This window comes from Triticum urartu, chromosome 5 (assembly GCF_003073215.2).
Source record: "Triticum urartu cultivar G1812 chromosome 5, Tu2.1, whole genome shotgun sequence".
NCBI classification, from domain to species: Eukaryota; Viridiplantae; Streptophyta; class Magnoliopsida; order Poales; family Poaceae; genus Triticum; species Triticum urartu.
Genome location: NC_053026.1, coordinates 93,521,945 through 93,537,142, shown reverse-complemented (window position 1 = coordinate 93,537,142; position 15,198 = coordinate 93,521,945). Strand labels below are relative to the sequence as shown.

Sequence of the window (15,198 nt, the reverse complement as noted above, 5' to 3'; positions counted from 1 at the left end):
ATGCACTTTTTTATTAGTAGATCTTTCAGTGTGCCATTGAGAATAATTAACCATAATATTATCTAGGAGTTTAGTAGCTTCTCCTAATGTGATTTCCATAAAAGTGCCTCCCGCGGCCGAATCTAAAATATTTCTAGAAGCAAAATTCAATTCGGCATAAAATTTTTGTATAATCATCCACAAATTCAAACCATGTGTTGGGCAATTACGTATCATTAATTTCATCCTCTCCCAAGCTTGTGCAACATGTTCATGATCAAGTTGCTTAAAATTCATAATATCGTTTCTAAGAGATATGATCTTAGCGGGAGGAAAATACTTAGAGATAAAAGCATCTTTACACTTATTCCAAGAATCAATACTATTTTTAGGCAAAGACGGAAACCAAGCTTTAGCACGGTCTCTAAGAGAAAAAGGAAATAGTTTCAATTTAACAATATCATTATCAACATCTTTCTTCTTTTGCATATCACACAAATCAACGAAGCTATTTAGATGGGTAGCGGCATCTTCACTAGGAAGGCCGGAAAACGGATCTTTCATGACAAGATTCAGCAAGGCAGCATTAATTTCACAAGATTCAGCATCGGTAAGAGGAGCAATTGGAGTGCTAATAAAATCGTTGTTGTTGGTATTGGTAAAGTCACACAATTTAGTGTTTTCTTGAGCCATCATGACAAGCAAGCAATACAACACACAAGCAAACTTGGAACGGGCAAAAAAGAGGCAAATAGAGAAAGAGAGGGAGGATGGAGAGAGAGGGCGAATATAACGGCAAGGGTGAAGTGGGGGAGAGGAAAACGAGAGGCAAATGGCAAATAATGTAATGCGGGAGATAAGGTTTTGTGATGAGTACTTGGTATGTTGACTTTTGCGTAGACCTCCCCGGCAACGGCGCCAGAAACCCCTCTTGCTACCTCTTGAGCACTTGCGTTGGTTTTCCCTTGAAGAGGAAAGGGTGGTGCAGCAGAGTAGCGTCAGTATTTCCCTCAGTTTTGAGAACCAATGTATCAATCCAGTAGGAGGCTACGCACGAGTCCCTCGCACCTGCACAAAACAAATAAATCCTCGCGACCAACGTGGTAAGGGGTTGTCAATCCCTACACGGTCACTTACGAGAGTGAGATCTGATAGATATGATAAGATAATATTTTTGGTATTTTTATGATAAACATGCAAAGTAAAATAAAAGCAATGAAAATAACTAAGTATTGGAAGATTAATATGATGAAGATAGACCCGGGGGCCATAGGTTTCACTAGTGTCTTCTCTCAAGAGCATAGGTATTTTACGGTGGGTGTACAAATTACTGTTGAGCAATTGACAGAATTGAGCATAGTTATGAGAATATCTAGGTACGATCATGTATATAGGCATCACGTCCAAGACAAGTAGACCGACTCCTGCCTGCATCTACTACTATTATTCCACACATCGACCGCTATCAAGCATTCATCTAGAGTATTAAGTTCATAAGAACAGAGTAACGCCTTAAGCAAGATGACATGATGTCACTACACCACAACACGATTGCAAGGACATAAAAACTGCCAGCAGAAGTCACTTATAAGGGCAGACAAACTGTCGGGAACGTTTTTCTCTCGACAGATAGAACTGCCACAAGAACGGCTGCCGAGAATTGCAAACGCCGGCAGATAGAGATTTCCCGGCAGTTTGTATGCCGCCATGTTCAAAGTTCTCCCGGCAGTTTCTATTCTCCCGGCAGACAAATTCTCCTGGCAGTTAATAGCTTTCCCGGCAGATGATGTGCCACGGTTGCCAAATACCCCAATCTATAAGGCTATTGCACTCTAGTATTGTATTTATTTCACATTTAGATGCACACTGACAAGCCATTCATTAAAATAAAGTAAAAGGAATCTGCACATTTATATTATAAAATCTGATGATCAAAGTACATGGTTACAATGTATACAATTCACTGATTACACATGATGACTTGCATCATAATTTAGCATCTATAGTTTCAATACATCCAAGTTATACAGAATGTAACAAGCACAAAATGCAAAGCTTGTAAGGTCTTCTACGTGAGCTCAGAGCATATGGTTAGGGCAAGTTATCTTTGGCCAGTCTTCACGAACATTTCCAACCTGGACAAAGAGATACAATTGACAAGTACAAGTATTATAAAACATTATCTGCATACATTGATTACAATACTCAAAGACAATCATGTGCACCGCTCCAACTTTTTAAGAAAGACATCTACATGAACGAAGAGAATTTCTCATCATATTTCCTTTCAAGGCATCAAGTAAATCATATAAAGCACTGATACGGCGATACGAGTAAGACGATGCCGGATATGGAAATTTCTAGAAACATCAACGCGTCAATATGGCAAGTATATATAAATAATTAATAAGATGACATATAATAAAGACAAACATAATAGAATGTGTAAGATGAGATCAAAATATTGCCCCATTGGTTGCCTCTGTACCTCTTTTCAAGTCCTCAACTCCTGATGGTGCTTCTATCTTACCAAATATAAGTGATAGACTCCTCCGTGCAGCTATTTCTCTAAGTGATGGAAGGTATCAAGCACACAGTATAGTACTCCTCTAGTACGTACTATGGAAGCTAGCCAGCAGCCAAGCACACAGTGACCACACCTCACTCAGGGCTCGGGGGTGAGTAGGCATAACTCTGAGGCAATTACTTCCTTCAAAAGCTTATGTACTATTTAAGAGTAACAAATATACACCTAGTTAAGGCTGGTTATTTTACTTTCTACAGTGGAGCTCACTATGGTAGTACAATGTCCCATTTTTTTCTCAAGGGCTACATTTAACACCCTCCATTTAACATCAGAGATTCTGAACAAAAAATGATACAGTATGGGTACCATACTCATCTCAACATCATCAGATCATTCCTCGTTTCGTACTGCACTGTATATGTTCCTTCCATGATTCCATCAAGCAGCTGAAAAAATAATGCTGGCGAAAACTGTGTTAGCATAAGGAAAATAATTGCACTTGACATTGCATATTATCCTGGAATAACTTGGCTTCTGCCACATCTACAGATGTAATGTGCTCAAAGCAAATTAAGAACTTTCAGTGTCAAAATCATTTACAAATAAGTGCTTAACTTGTGCGCGCGATTTCTTGTATATTAACAACGGGGATTGCCCACATGAAGTGGATAAATGCTTAAAACATGTGTTTAGATTTCACACGCTTATTCCTGAAGCATTAAGCATTACAATATAGTGCCCAAATAGTGATGAGAGTTATTTATCTTGGAAAATTGTGAATTGTCACAAAGAGCAGAAAACATAAAAAATGAAGACCGCAATCTCAACATAGTAAGAATAATTACAACAAAATTTAATAGTGGAAGGGCATACAAAGATTTATCTCCCGGCGGCAGCACTACAAGAAAGTTATATTCTGTATATGTAGATGGTTGGGTATAAAAGATGCATATGTATCACTTCTGGAGGAAGATGATTAAGGTGCAGGTAGAGATGGTCGGTCAATGGTCCTGAGGCTAAAGGATAGAAACAGCAAGTGATGTGGGAAGAACCAACAACACCAGATTATCACCTAAAGCATAATCGCATAAAACAAGAGAACTGAAACATACGTACACCACGTCCTTCTCTAATTTCCATAGTCAATTAGTCATAGATCTAGAAACAACATCACGAGATGCCAGATCATTGGCGGTAGGGGCATATCGTTCCATGAACCTCTCAGCTTTGCTGTTCCTAAGAATACCACCTTCGCCCCGGGAACCTTAAAAATGAATGATGACATAGTAATGTAAGAAAATTTGGTTGATTGACTGATATTTCGATACTAACTGGAGAAATGTGCAGTGCAAAAGCTATAGTTAATACACATGTGACTACAGTAGGATAAAAAAGTTTTAGTTATGTAAAACCTTCGGTTATAAGGCATCCAGCACCGTAAATGCCTGTAGGATGGAACTGCACAAACTCAAGATCCTGCAAATTCAACAGATAGATATAACCATATCATCTTGAGAAGTAGCTAAGTCAGTGTGATTTAGTTCAGAAGACTAACCTGAAGGGGTAACCCAGCACGTGCAACCATAGCATTGTCATCACTAGTACATGTGTGAGGTGAAATAGCAGAGAAGTAACCTCTGCCATAACCATGTTGAGCTATAAAACAAGACAGGGATAAGACAGGCAGTAAACTGAAAAGGAATAGTCAGTGATTAAGACAGAGATTCTTACTCCTGTTGCTAAAATAGCATTTGTTGAAAGGAAACGATGAAGGGTACCATCCTCCATGTTGAGTGCAATTACCCCCTGACAGGCGCGTCGAAAATAAGTATGCATTAATCAGCAGTGTCCTAAACATGCGGTGCAGAAAGCAAGCACTATTTATAGACCTAATTATATCCATTGAAAGGGCTCATTAGCTAGTAGGTTTTAACTATCATGTAAAAAATCTTGTCAACATTACAACAAGATCAGGTACACAAGACAATCTTAGCGGCACTAAAAAGATAATGCATTAATGACCTAATGCTTGTAGAATCTACAGCAACTGAACAAGCAAGGCAATTAAAAACCAAGGAAAAATAAGATCCAAGAAATATCCACATCAAGTCTAATAGAATGCAAAGAAAATTAATGCTAAAGGCAACAATCAAAGACTATTTTCCTTCAGTATGTCTACATCAAATTATAATCACATAAAAGTAGGCATATCTATTATTTATTACAAGTTAAATAATTGATTCCCAGAGAAGGGAAGAGACCCCCGAAACAAATCACTTTAGGTACATATGGCATTCCTTTACAAGTGAGAATGATTCTGAATTTCAGACAACCCATAAAAAATTACACATACACTAACCTGGCTGAAACAATTTGCAATTCCCGAGCACTTGGAATTTCTCAAAAAACCTACCACTACTAGACCCAGTCTCCAATCCTTTCACTAATAGCATCTGCATCAATTTGGTAGTAAAAAGAAAAAACAGCAATAAGAAGACAGTCTCGGTGGAAGGAGAGATGTAGCAGGGAGGGGAAATCTGGATTCGTACGGACAACTGGACAACGCCCACCATCAGTTCTCATCCAGCAGAGAAGGAGAGATTCACTACCTTGCTATGGAGAATCTCACCTAGATCGGGTTTCCATTGGCACGGATCTAAGCAGAGAGCAGGCACCGCGCTCGCAGTCAGCGGGAAAGGAAGCCGCGGCCAGGAGCCATCTCATGCTAGCCAGCGTGAAGGGCCGCGGAGAAGAGGAGCCCGATGCCGTGGTGGACCCTTGGACGGCACTGCTTCCTCTTGCGCTTGCCGTTGCCGCACATCACAATGGAGAAGGATTGGTGTTCGTCGTAGGATCTGTTGCTGGGGAGGAAGCTGACGTTGACCTTGACGCACCGGCGCCATCGACGTTTAGGTGGCTGTGCGGAAGGGAGGGAGGCTCCATCGACCTCATGCATCAGAGGCCTCTGGAGGGAGGAGACGCGACCTCTACGCACTGGCGCCATAGATCCAGATGCGGTCGCACAGGTCGGCTGAGGGGTGGTGGTGGCAGAAGGGGCGGTGTGGCGGCGGTGTCGGTCGAGGAGAAGGGGTAAAGGAGGGTTCGATTTGGGGGAGAACAGGAAGGGGCGGCGGCGACGGCGGCGGTGGTATCGGTCGAAGAGGAGGGGTAAAGGAGGTTCGATTTGGGGGAGAACAGGTCGGGGCGGCGGCTGTAATTCTTTTGAGCAAAAATTTTGGTCTGTCGCGCACTCTCCAGCACCAGCACGCGTTTGGGCCTAATTATTTTTGTGGGCTCGTGCCACGGATAGGCCCGGCAGACAGTGGGCCGTAGTTTAGTTCTGCCGGCAGTTTTGATGACCTAAGATGGGCATATCATTGCCGGCAGTACATGCGCCCTTGCTGCTTAAATTCTACCGGCAGTTTATCCACCCTTGTGCATTTTTGCCGGCAGTTACCTGATCCCCGGCAGATGGTTTGCCCTTATTCTCATATTTCTCCCGGCAGTTAATTGCCCCCAATTTAGTGTTGTGGTGTAGTGTGTAGAGGGATAAACTCATGCAATATGATGAAACCCCATCTTGTTATCCTCGATGGCAATAATACAATACGTGCCTTGTTGCCCCTACTGTCACTGGGAAAGAACACCGCAAGATTGAACCCAAAGCTAAGCACTTCTCCCATTGCAAGAAAGATCAATCTAGTAGGCCAAACCAAACTGATAATTCGAACAGACTTGCAAAGATAACCAATCATACATAAACACAATTCAGAGAAGATTCAAATATTGTTCATAGATAAACTTGATCATAAACCCACAACTCATCGGTCTCAACAAACACACCGGAAAAGAAGATTACATCGAACATATCTCCACAAGAGAGCGGGGGAACTTTGTATTGAGATCCAAAAAGAGAGAAGAAGGCATCTAGCTAATAACTATGGACCCGAAGGTCTGAGGTAAACTACTCACACTTCATCGGAGAGGCTATGGTGTTGATGTAGAAGCCCTCCGTGATCAATGCCCCCTCTGGCTGAGCTCCGAAATAGGCCCAAGATGGGATCTCGTGGATACAGAAAGTTACGGCGATGTAATTAGGGTTTTGGCTCCGTATCTGATTGTTTGGGGGTACGTAGGTATATATAGGAGCAGGAAGTACGTCGGTGGAGCAACAGCAGGCCCACGAGGGTGGAGGGCACGCCTGGGGGGAGTAGGCGCGCCCCCTACCTCGTCGCCTCCTGGTTGATGTCTTGACGTAGGGTCCAAGTCCTATGGATCATGTTTGTTCCGAAAATCATGTTCCCGAAGGTTTCATTACGTTTGGACTTCGTTTGATATTCTTTTTCTATGAAACCCTAAAATAGGCAAAAAAAACAACAATTCTGGGCTGGGCCTCCGGTTAATAGGTTAGTCCCAAAAATAATATAGAAGTGTATAATAAAGCCCAATAATGTCCAAAACAGAATATAATATAGCATGGAACAATCAAAAATTATAGATACGCTGGAGACGTATCTTCAATCTCTGATCTAGTTGCTTTTGGTCCAGCCGCAAAAACCATCGCCGGTTGGAGCACCTGCATCTGCCTCCCGTGGCCGGCCGTGCCGTCGCGCAGGCCTCGCCGTCCCACTCTACTCCCAACGGTGGCCAGGTCATACCTGTACTCACCCACATCTTTTGTTATTCTCCGGCGAAGGCAGCCTCACCCAGTAGTCGAACCAGCCCCTCGTACTCCCCTCCACCAGGGACTCCAGTGCCCCTTGTTCCATGACTCCAGATCGTTCCCATCTTAGGCCTCGCCATCGTCCACCGCCTTGGTGTTCTCGGCGCGGCATGGTCAACGTGGTCAAGGAACGCCTTCCACCGAAAGAGGACTGTACGTGGAGAGGCTGACAGTTGGGTCCACGACCGCAACAAGGAAGTGCCTCCTTATTACTGGCGAAATAATGATTCCTCCACCTGACAGCGGAACCTATCGGAAGGGCCTCGAAAAAACGCTTCCCCCCTGACAGCTGGGACCCACTAGCTACATCTTCGTACGCAAGGAAGTGCGTCCGTAGTATGGCCAAAAAATGAGTCTTCCCCCTGACAGCTGGGACCCACCAGCAATATCTTCGCATGGAAGGAAGTGCCTCCTTATCCTCCCTGACAGCTGGGACCCACCAGCTATATCTTTGCATGAAAGGAAGTGCCTTCTTATCCTCCCTGACAGCTGGGACCCACCGGGTCGAACCGTACGACGGGTTGTCTGTCTGGTCGCGAATGTGTACGTACATACTGGTCGACCGGTCTCTCTGCAACAATGAACCGTGTACGAGTAAGGAGATGCACGTGTCGTAGTAGAGGCGCGGACGTAGCATGTCATGCAGTCCGTCTATATATATCTTGTACACGTACGTACAACCACAATGCAAGAGATTAAATGTGACTACGTACATACATAAGGGCGGGGTCTCGAACGCGTACTCGCGCATACGTACGGCCAGGCCTCGTGTACATGGAGAGGCAACGGACGGCAGTGATGTCGTCCTATTCATTGGCAGCTAACCAGGTGGGTCGGAACGGGGGAAACAAGGTCGTCTTCACCGAGAGCTAAGTGACTGGATCGGAACACATCCTGTTCATCAGAAGCAAAGCCACTTGGTCGGAACGCGTCCTGTTCATCGGCAGCCAACCGGCTTCGACGGAACAACTGAAATGAGGTCTGGCGTACCGCAGAACGGAGGAAACGGGCCTTCTGTTCGACCGCGTATGATCGAAACAGGGTCCTGTTCATCGGGAAGGGTCTAGCGTACCGCAAAACGGTGAAAACGAACTTCTGATCGAGCTCCTACGGTCGAAACGGGGTCCTGTTGATCGGGAGGGGTGTGGCGTACCGCAAAACGGAGGAAACAGACTGCTCTTCGACCTCCTATGGTCGAAATGGGGTCCTGTTCATCGGGAGGGGTGTGGCGTACCGCAAAACGGGACTCCATGGGCTATTGTTCATCCACCGTCGACTTCCTCTAGCCTCCACCTGCTACTGTTCATCCACCGTCTCCAGCCTCCACCAGACACTGTTCATCCAAGTGCTACTGTTCATCCAGCCTCCACTGGCTTCAGTTCAACCAGCCTCCATGGGGTCCTGTTCATCCACCCCCAACCGGCTGGGTTGTGTTGCGGCCTCCTTGGAGTCCTGTTCATCCAGCGGCAACCGCGTACTATATACAAGTGGGTCCTGTTCATCCAACGGCAACTGCCTACACATGGTCGGGGTCCTGTTCATCCAACCCCCACCAAGAACTGTTCAACCACATCCAACCCAACCGGCTCGACTCACACCACGTCTCGACTCATTCTATGTATCGCGCGCGTGGCAGCAACAAGCACCGTTCAGCCAGAGGCAATCCAACCGACTAGCTACGTCTCGCACGGGAGTTCGATCGACTTCAGTAAGCATGCAGCAGTAGCAGCGATGGATCGAGTTTAGTTAGCAGCGAAGGAGTCTTCGCCGAGTTCAGTTAGGAGCGAAGGGATCGATCGATCAGTTTCAGTACGTAGCAGTAGGAGATCGCTCAGGTTCAGTTATAGCGACACGGCTCGCACCACGCGCGCGTACGAGAGAAACGTGCAAACCACACTACATTGCTCAGCCTCGACCACCCACTGTAACTGGAAACTCCCCGATATTTTCCTCGTCCTCGCTTCTACCACGATTTTCTCCGTCATGGACGGCCCAAAGAATGTCATGCAGGTGCGTCTCCGGCCCGCCCAAGACGAAAAGCCCATTTTCAGTCATGATTTTTTGTCATAGAAGTAGGAGCCCACCACATCTATTATGATACCGGGTTTTGTCACAATTATCGTCATAGAAGTGTTATAAGTATGACAATTTTTTTTGTTTGGGCCAAAATGTCACAGATGTGTCTTTTTTGTAGTGCATTGACTTCGCAAGGCCAAGAGCAGCCCGACCACCAACCAGCACCCGCACGGTCGTGAAATCCATCCGCGCTAACACCCAACCATCCTCATCGCCTCGACCATGGTCGATGGCTGGCACTCCATGTCACTGCTGCAACCGGGGCGTCGAGTCGCCCACGCGACGCGCACGTCCACCATGGTACTCCCCTGTGCGAACCCGTGATCCGGCCACTGGCATGGAGCCAACACCGAACCAGGCTGAAACACCCCCAACAACGCTCAGATTCAGATGTCAGGAAATGAGGAAGGAGGGGAAGAATGCATGACTGTTTTTATGCCTACGTGACTTTTTCTTTTTGCTGACTCAGCCTAACGAGTGGGTCAGGCCAATTAGAGCAACTCCAACGCGTCGACCCAAACGAATGGTGATTTTGTCCGTATTTTTTCGGTATAGGTCGTCCGCTCGCTCGGCATCCGTCTTGTTTATGTTTTTGGTCGGCAGTGCGCCCTACGCGCCGACCCATATTTGCCGGTGCGGCCGGCTGTCCATTTTTCAGTAAATATGTACACATTTTGCATAGTTTCACAGGCAAACAAAAATTGCATAGATTCACAACCAAGTAAATTTAGCATAGTTTTACAAGCCGAATAAAAACTAAATTGTCTCAAATACATTTGAAAAAAACATACATATATTGGTTCAACGCTGGAAGGTGCCCCAGGATCGAGCTCCGTAACAACGGTCGCTGTCTATTAAGGTGGTCATGGACCAACACGGCAGATAAGATCTCCTCCCCATCACCGGATGAGGAATTGTCAGTCACACAGGAAATTGTGGAGAAAGAACTCATCGGCGAAGTCCATTTTGTACGTTGGCAAACTGCGAACAGCTTACGGGCGTCAACGAAAAAGCTGGCCGACGAAGAGACACGTGCCTCCCTTAGACCAGGTGACTGGTCTGGAGGCGTCTGACGAGCATGCCAGCGTCAGGACAACAGGTGGTGTCAGACGAAGGAGTTGGCTAGGGCGGGAAGGCGGCTTCCTGCTCGCGGCGGCGTCCGAGTGTGTGTGTGTGGGGGGGGAGGGAGCTTCGGTGCCCCGGCGGCGAGGGGGTGGTGGTGGCGACGTGGGAGGTGGTGGGGTTGGGGTTAGGTGTGTCGGTAACGGCTGCTGGCAGAGGCACCAAAAATGGACGGCTGCGGCGATGGGGCGGGGCGGGTGAAGGTTTGATGTTGATATGGGTGGAATAAGAGGGCCAATGTGACACTGACTAGTGGGCCAAAGGAAGGAATAGGCACGCGGCACGTACGTCCGTTTCATGTCCGCGTCGACGTAAATGGGGCTCAAAATTGGGCCGAGAATGAGTCGGCAGGCGGACGAAAAGCAGACGCGCGTCCGTTTGGGTCGACGCATTGAGCCGACTTTTCTGTTCGTGCCGATCCAAACGGATGCGCACGGACAAAATGGGTCGGTCCGTTGGAGTTGTTCATAGTGACGTCAGCCAAATGCTTAGTGTCGACCATCTGTGTCTTTTTGTCACTTTTATTTTTTGGTGCGGTACAAAATGCCATAATCGTAAAGTGGTGGTTTTTTGCTAATTAAATGTGAGGGCCATGTGGATTTTACTCCCTATCCCCACTGTTGAACATGACGTGTTACTTTAGGCACCCACGATGACTTTTGATTCGTCCGATCTTGCTTTGGCATATGAAATTATTCTGCTTGTGCGATCGAAAGCGCACCAATGCATCTTTGGCGTGAAGCAAGGTATATTATGCTTCTCAAAAGCCAATAAAGCTATATTCTCACCCACTGTCAAGCCTTGTTTAGTGCAGTCAATATTGCATTTTTGTTTTGTCTCCCATGGATTTTCTAGATTTGTGTGCTAAGATAAGTTTTTTCTAATAATGCTTTGGACAACTGAATTAGGGATTTTGTCGAGTCTTTGGATCTTCATCCTCCTTTTCTTTCATGTCCGTCTTCTTTCTTAAATCATCACTGTAACCTCCTCAATCAGACATTTAACGGCATCAACCTATCAACATAGTCATGTTCAGTGGTTGATAGATACTTTCTCTGTCCCATAATATAAAAACGTTTTTTATATTGGTGTAGTGTCAGAAACACTCTTATATTATTGGGGCGGAGGGAGTAAAACATTGCTATTAACCCCTCCATCCCAGTGACCCTTATCACCCCGAACCTAGATCTCTAACCCCAGTCTCCAGCAATATCTCATTTCAGGGCTCCTCTATTACAAAGTTGAGAAAAGCAAACCGGCAACTGAACTTATGAGGTTGTCTGTTCACGTTTTGATTGGTCAGATCACCTATGCATTGGCACAATTGTGAAAAAATATATCAAAAGATTTAAGGTACTTTTTCAAAATTTTGACCAAAAATCAAATGAATGCACATTATATCAAACGTAACCCAATAATAAATCACAAAGTGTTCTAACCTTGGCATGCCTTGCCTCAAGGTTAGTTGTTTGAGTTTTTACATCATTTTTAAAATATTTTCTTGATTTTTTTCACCAAAAGACCTATACACCTTAAAAACACCGGGCAAGGTACCGGTTCCCGATTTTTCGAGCCGGACCGCCGGCCGTTACTGAAACTATTCTCCAATGCTGAGGCTTCTTTCTTCGACTCCACTTCATTTTCTACCGCTAGCATATTGTTGTAGAGAATCGACCCTGTTTTCAATAGGAAAAACATGCGACCAACTATTAGAATTTATTTAAAAAATCGAAATATCCATGTTATCATATCAAATTGAATACTATCAATTCAACCGAGGTTTATCATTTTTATGCTAAGTGATGTTCTATTTTGAGTGACTACCATTTACGAAAATTTCATGGAATGGGAGTTTAGCAATCATAGAGAAAAGAATGCAACATTACAAGAAGAAAATCACTCGCATTATTTTCCTTGCACTCGGATGGCTTAGCTCAGTACTACCAGCTACACCGCCGGTATTACAGATGACGAAACCTAAGGTCTCAATACAAACATTTAACTGCAACATTTGTATGAAAACAGGCCACTTAATTAACGCTCACGAACTCTTATCTTAAATAAAACGTACGCACGGATCGCGCATGGCGTAGAAGTACGGCAAAGCGAGGACAACACGGAGCTCCGGGCTCTAGTTGTCGGCGACGACGGTGCGGATGACCATGTCGGCGTCCTCCGCCGCCGCGGCGCCGCACTGGAGCATGGACGACTGACAGAGGACGATCTTAAGCTCCCCGGGCGCGCGGCAGCTCTGCGGCACGGGCTCCACGTCTGTCGGCGTGGTCCTGGTGAGCGGGCAACGGTTCTTGAAGTACCCCGCGGGCCCGCGGCACGCGGTGCCTTCGGCGGCGCGGTTGTCCGGAGAGCAGTCGCAGTTGAGGTCCACGACGCAGCCGAGCGCCGGGCACTGCCCGCCGCCGATGGCCTGCGGGCTCAACACCATCGGCACGTTGAACCCGTCTACGAGGCTGACGCTGTACGCGGCGAGGTCCAGGTTCCCGCTGTCGTGGACCGTGATCTGCGCGACGGTGGACGGCGGCGCGTCGCCCGTGAAGCACCCGCGCGGCGGCGACGTGCCGTCGTTGCAGCCGGTGCGGGCCGCGACGCGGCCGGCCCAGAAGGTGGGTGGGAAGGTGAGGGAGAGAATCGCGTTGGTGTCGAGGCGCGCGGTGTTTTCGGAGATGGACGGAAGGCCGGCGTTGGGGGTGACGAGCGGCCAGACCGGGTGCGGGCAGAGGTTGTGGATAGTCAGCTTGGTCGCTGACGAGAAGGCGGCTAGCGCGGCAAGGACGAGGAGGACGAAGGCGAGATCCCTGGCCATGGCAGCTACAGCAACTAGCTAGCTTGTGAGATGAGAGGTGGGGTTAGAGAGGAGCGGCTGGATTCTAGTACTTTTGTAGCCAAGGATTGCCGCTCGGGCTGAGTCGTCAGGGACAGCTTTTTGCTTTTGCTTTTTTTTTTTGCTTGTTTCGAGGGAGGAAAAGCAACGGCTTCACAGTATGCCGAGACATGTTTGATAGGCTGCATATACCTCAGCTAGGCCCGCGCGAGAAGAAAAAAGTCTGTTTGATTATCCGTATTTACTGTTCGAAATCATTAATTAAGGAGTACTCGTTGCAAAAAATACTTCATTTTTCAGGGTCGCGACAAGTGGCGCACATGCAGCGCGCCACTTGTCGCAACCTGGGAGTTTTTTCCTTTTTTCGTAGATCCGTTTATTCAAAACGTTTTATCTTTTAAACCGTGCGTCCAAATCTCGAACCGTTTTTACGATTGGATTCCTCGCATCGAGATCTTCAAAACTAGATCCCATGTTGATAGGTTTTGACGAACTTTTTTTTCACGAAAAAAACCGGACGAAAAACCGAACCGGGAGCACGATTTTTTCCTTTTCCGAAAGAGGCACGTCCGTGCCTCTCGCGAAATCACAACCGTGCCTCTCGTGGAAGCAAAACCGTGACTCTCGTGAAAGGAAAAGAAACAGAAACATGTTTTTTTCCCGTTTCCGAGAGGCATGGCCATGACTCTCGCGAAAGAGTAACCGTGCCTCTCGTGAAAGCAAAACCGTGACTCTCACGAAAGAAAAAAAACAGAAAACGCGTATTTTTTCCCTTTCCGCGAGGCACGGCCGTGACTTTCGCGTAAGCACAACCGTGCCTCTCGCGGAAGCAAAACCGTGACTCTAACGAAAGAAATAAAAACAGAAAACGCGTTTTGTTTTTCCCTTTCCGAGAGGCACGGCCGTGACTCTCGCGAAAGCACAACCGTACCTCTCGCGGAAGCAAAACCGTGACTCTCGCGAAAAAAAGAAAAAAACACGTTTTTTTTTGTTTCCGAAAGGCACGGCCCTGACTCTCGATAAAGCACAACCGTGCCTCTCGTGAAAAAAAAACCGTGACTTTCGTGAAAGGAAAAAAAAGAAAACGTGTTTTTTCGCGCAAAAAAAAATTTCGAATTTTTTTGATCGAAAAGCTAAGAAAGACCGGAGGAAAACCAAAACGTCGAAAAAACCTGGAAAGGAAACCGTTTGAAAGCCGAAAACGCGTGCGGAAAAATAAAAAAACAAAATTCGAAGGAAGCGTCGAGAGCGCGACACGTGGCGAATGGCTAAGAGCGCGCCAAGTGGCGCTGATCATTGCGAGGCTCCCGAAGGAGCGCTCGTTAACTAGTTGCTCCCTTCACTGTTGGGCCTGCATAGCATGAACATTAAAGCATCTCTGGGTCTGCAACCCGAGGAACGCTCAAATCGGCCTTTTTTGGAGCCAGGCCCGCGCGGTGCAACCCTAGGCACGTGGGTGTGGGCGGTTGCACGCGTGGGTGCAGTCCCGAGACGTCGCGTTGTTTCCAGACGCGTCGTCATAAATTGCCATCACCTCCCTTCCTAACCGCGCTCTCCCCTCTTCCCCACTCACACCGACGGCGGCGACGGCGGCAACCACCTAAGCTCTACTGCGAATCGATCCAAGACGACGGCGGCAACCACCGGAGTGACTGTAGACCTCTACCAGAGCGTATCGTCCATGGCGGTAAGACCTCGTCCTCTCTGTACATTCACTGCTTTCGACTCAGGCTAGATTCGATTAGAGCACGCGATTGAACAGTTAGGGAGGGGACTAAACACATGGGGGGATTGACATTAATTGATTCTGCATCTACGGCTACTAGGACTCATAGGTTATTTTTTTGATTACATCAGGGGCGGGATTGGATTGTCTAGTCGCGGTGACCCTGGAGTCGCGTCGAGCGGCGGGGGCATAGTCATCTTCTTTTC

The 15,198-nt window shown here is 46.9% G+C and overlaps 2 protein-coding genes across 7 annotated transcripts; both read right to left on the bottom strand.

The window, feature by feature from the left end:
• Positions 1 to 1,871: 1,871 nt before the first annotated feature.
• LOC125508045 (succinate dehydrogenase [ubiquinone] flavoprotein subunit, mitochondrial-like) lies at positions 1,872 to 5,746 on the bottom strand. Of its 6 annotated transcripts, none has more exons than XR_007283187.1 (6): positions 4,866 to 5,742; positions 4,238 to 4,312; positions 4,062 to 4,162; positions 3,919 to 3,982; positions 2,878 to 3,770; positions 1,872 to 2,114 (listed from the first exon to the last, which is right to left on the bottom strand). XR_007283187.1 is itself a non-coding variant. In XM_048672605.1 (6 exons), the coding sequence occupies exons 1-5, from the start codon at positions 5,077 to 5,079 to the stop codon at positions 2,878 to 2,880; spliced, it is 543 nt and encodes a 180-aa protein (XP_048528562.1). In that variant the 5' UTR covers positions 5,080 to 5,746; the 3' UTR covers positions 1,872 to 2,114. The 6 variants fall into 6 exon arrangements, 5 of the variants coding, with proteins under 5 accessions (XP_048528562.1, XP_048528563.1, XP_048528565.1 ...); XM_048672605.1 differs by having other exon boundaries at positions 2,878 to 2,966; positions 4,866 to 5,746; XM_048672606.1 differs by having other exon boundaries at positions 1,872 to 3,770; positions 4,866 to 4,959; positions 5,116 to 5,742.
• A 6,018-nt stretch (positions 5,747 to 11,764) lies between these two features.
• LOC125555718 (osmotin-like protein) lies at positions 11,765 to 13,307 on the bottom strand. The gene is made up of 2 exons (XM_048718578.1): positions 12,499 to 13,307; positions 11,765 to 12,103 (listed from the first exon to the last, which is right to left on the bottom strand). The coding sequence occupies exon 1, from the start codon at positions 13,246 to 13,248 to the stop codon at positions 12,559 to 12,561; it is 690 nt and encodes a 229-aa protein (XP_048574535.1). The 5' UTR covers positions 13,249 to 13,307; the 3' UTR covers positions 11,765 to 12,103; positions 12,499 to 12,558.
• Between the last annotated feature and the right edge of the window lie 1,891 nt (positions 13,308 to 15,198).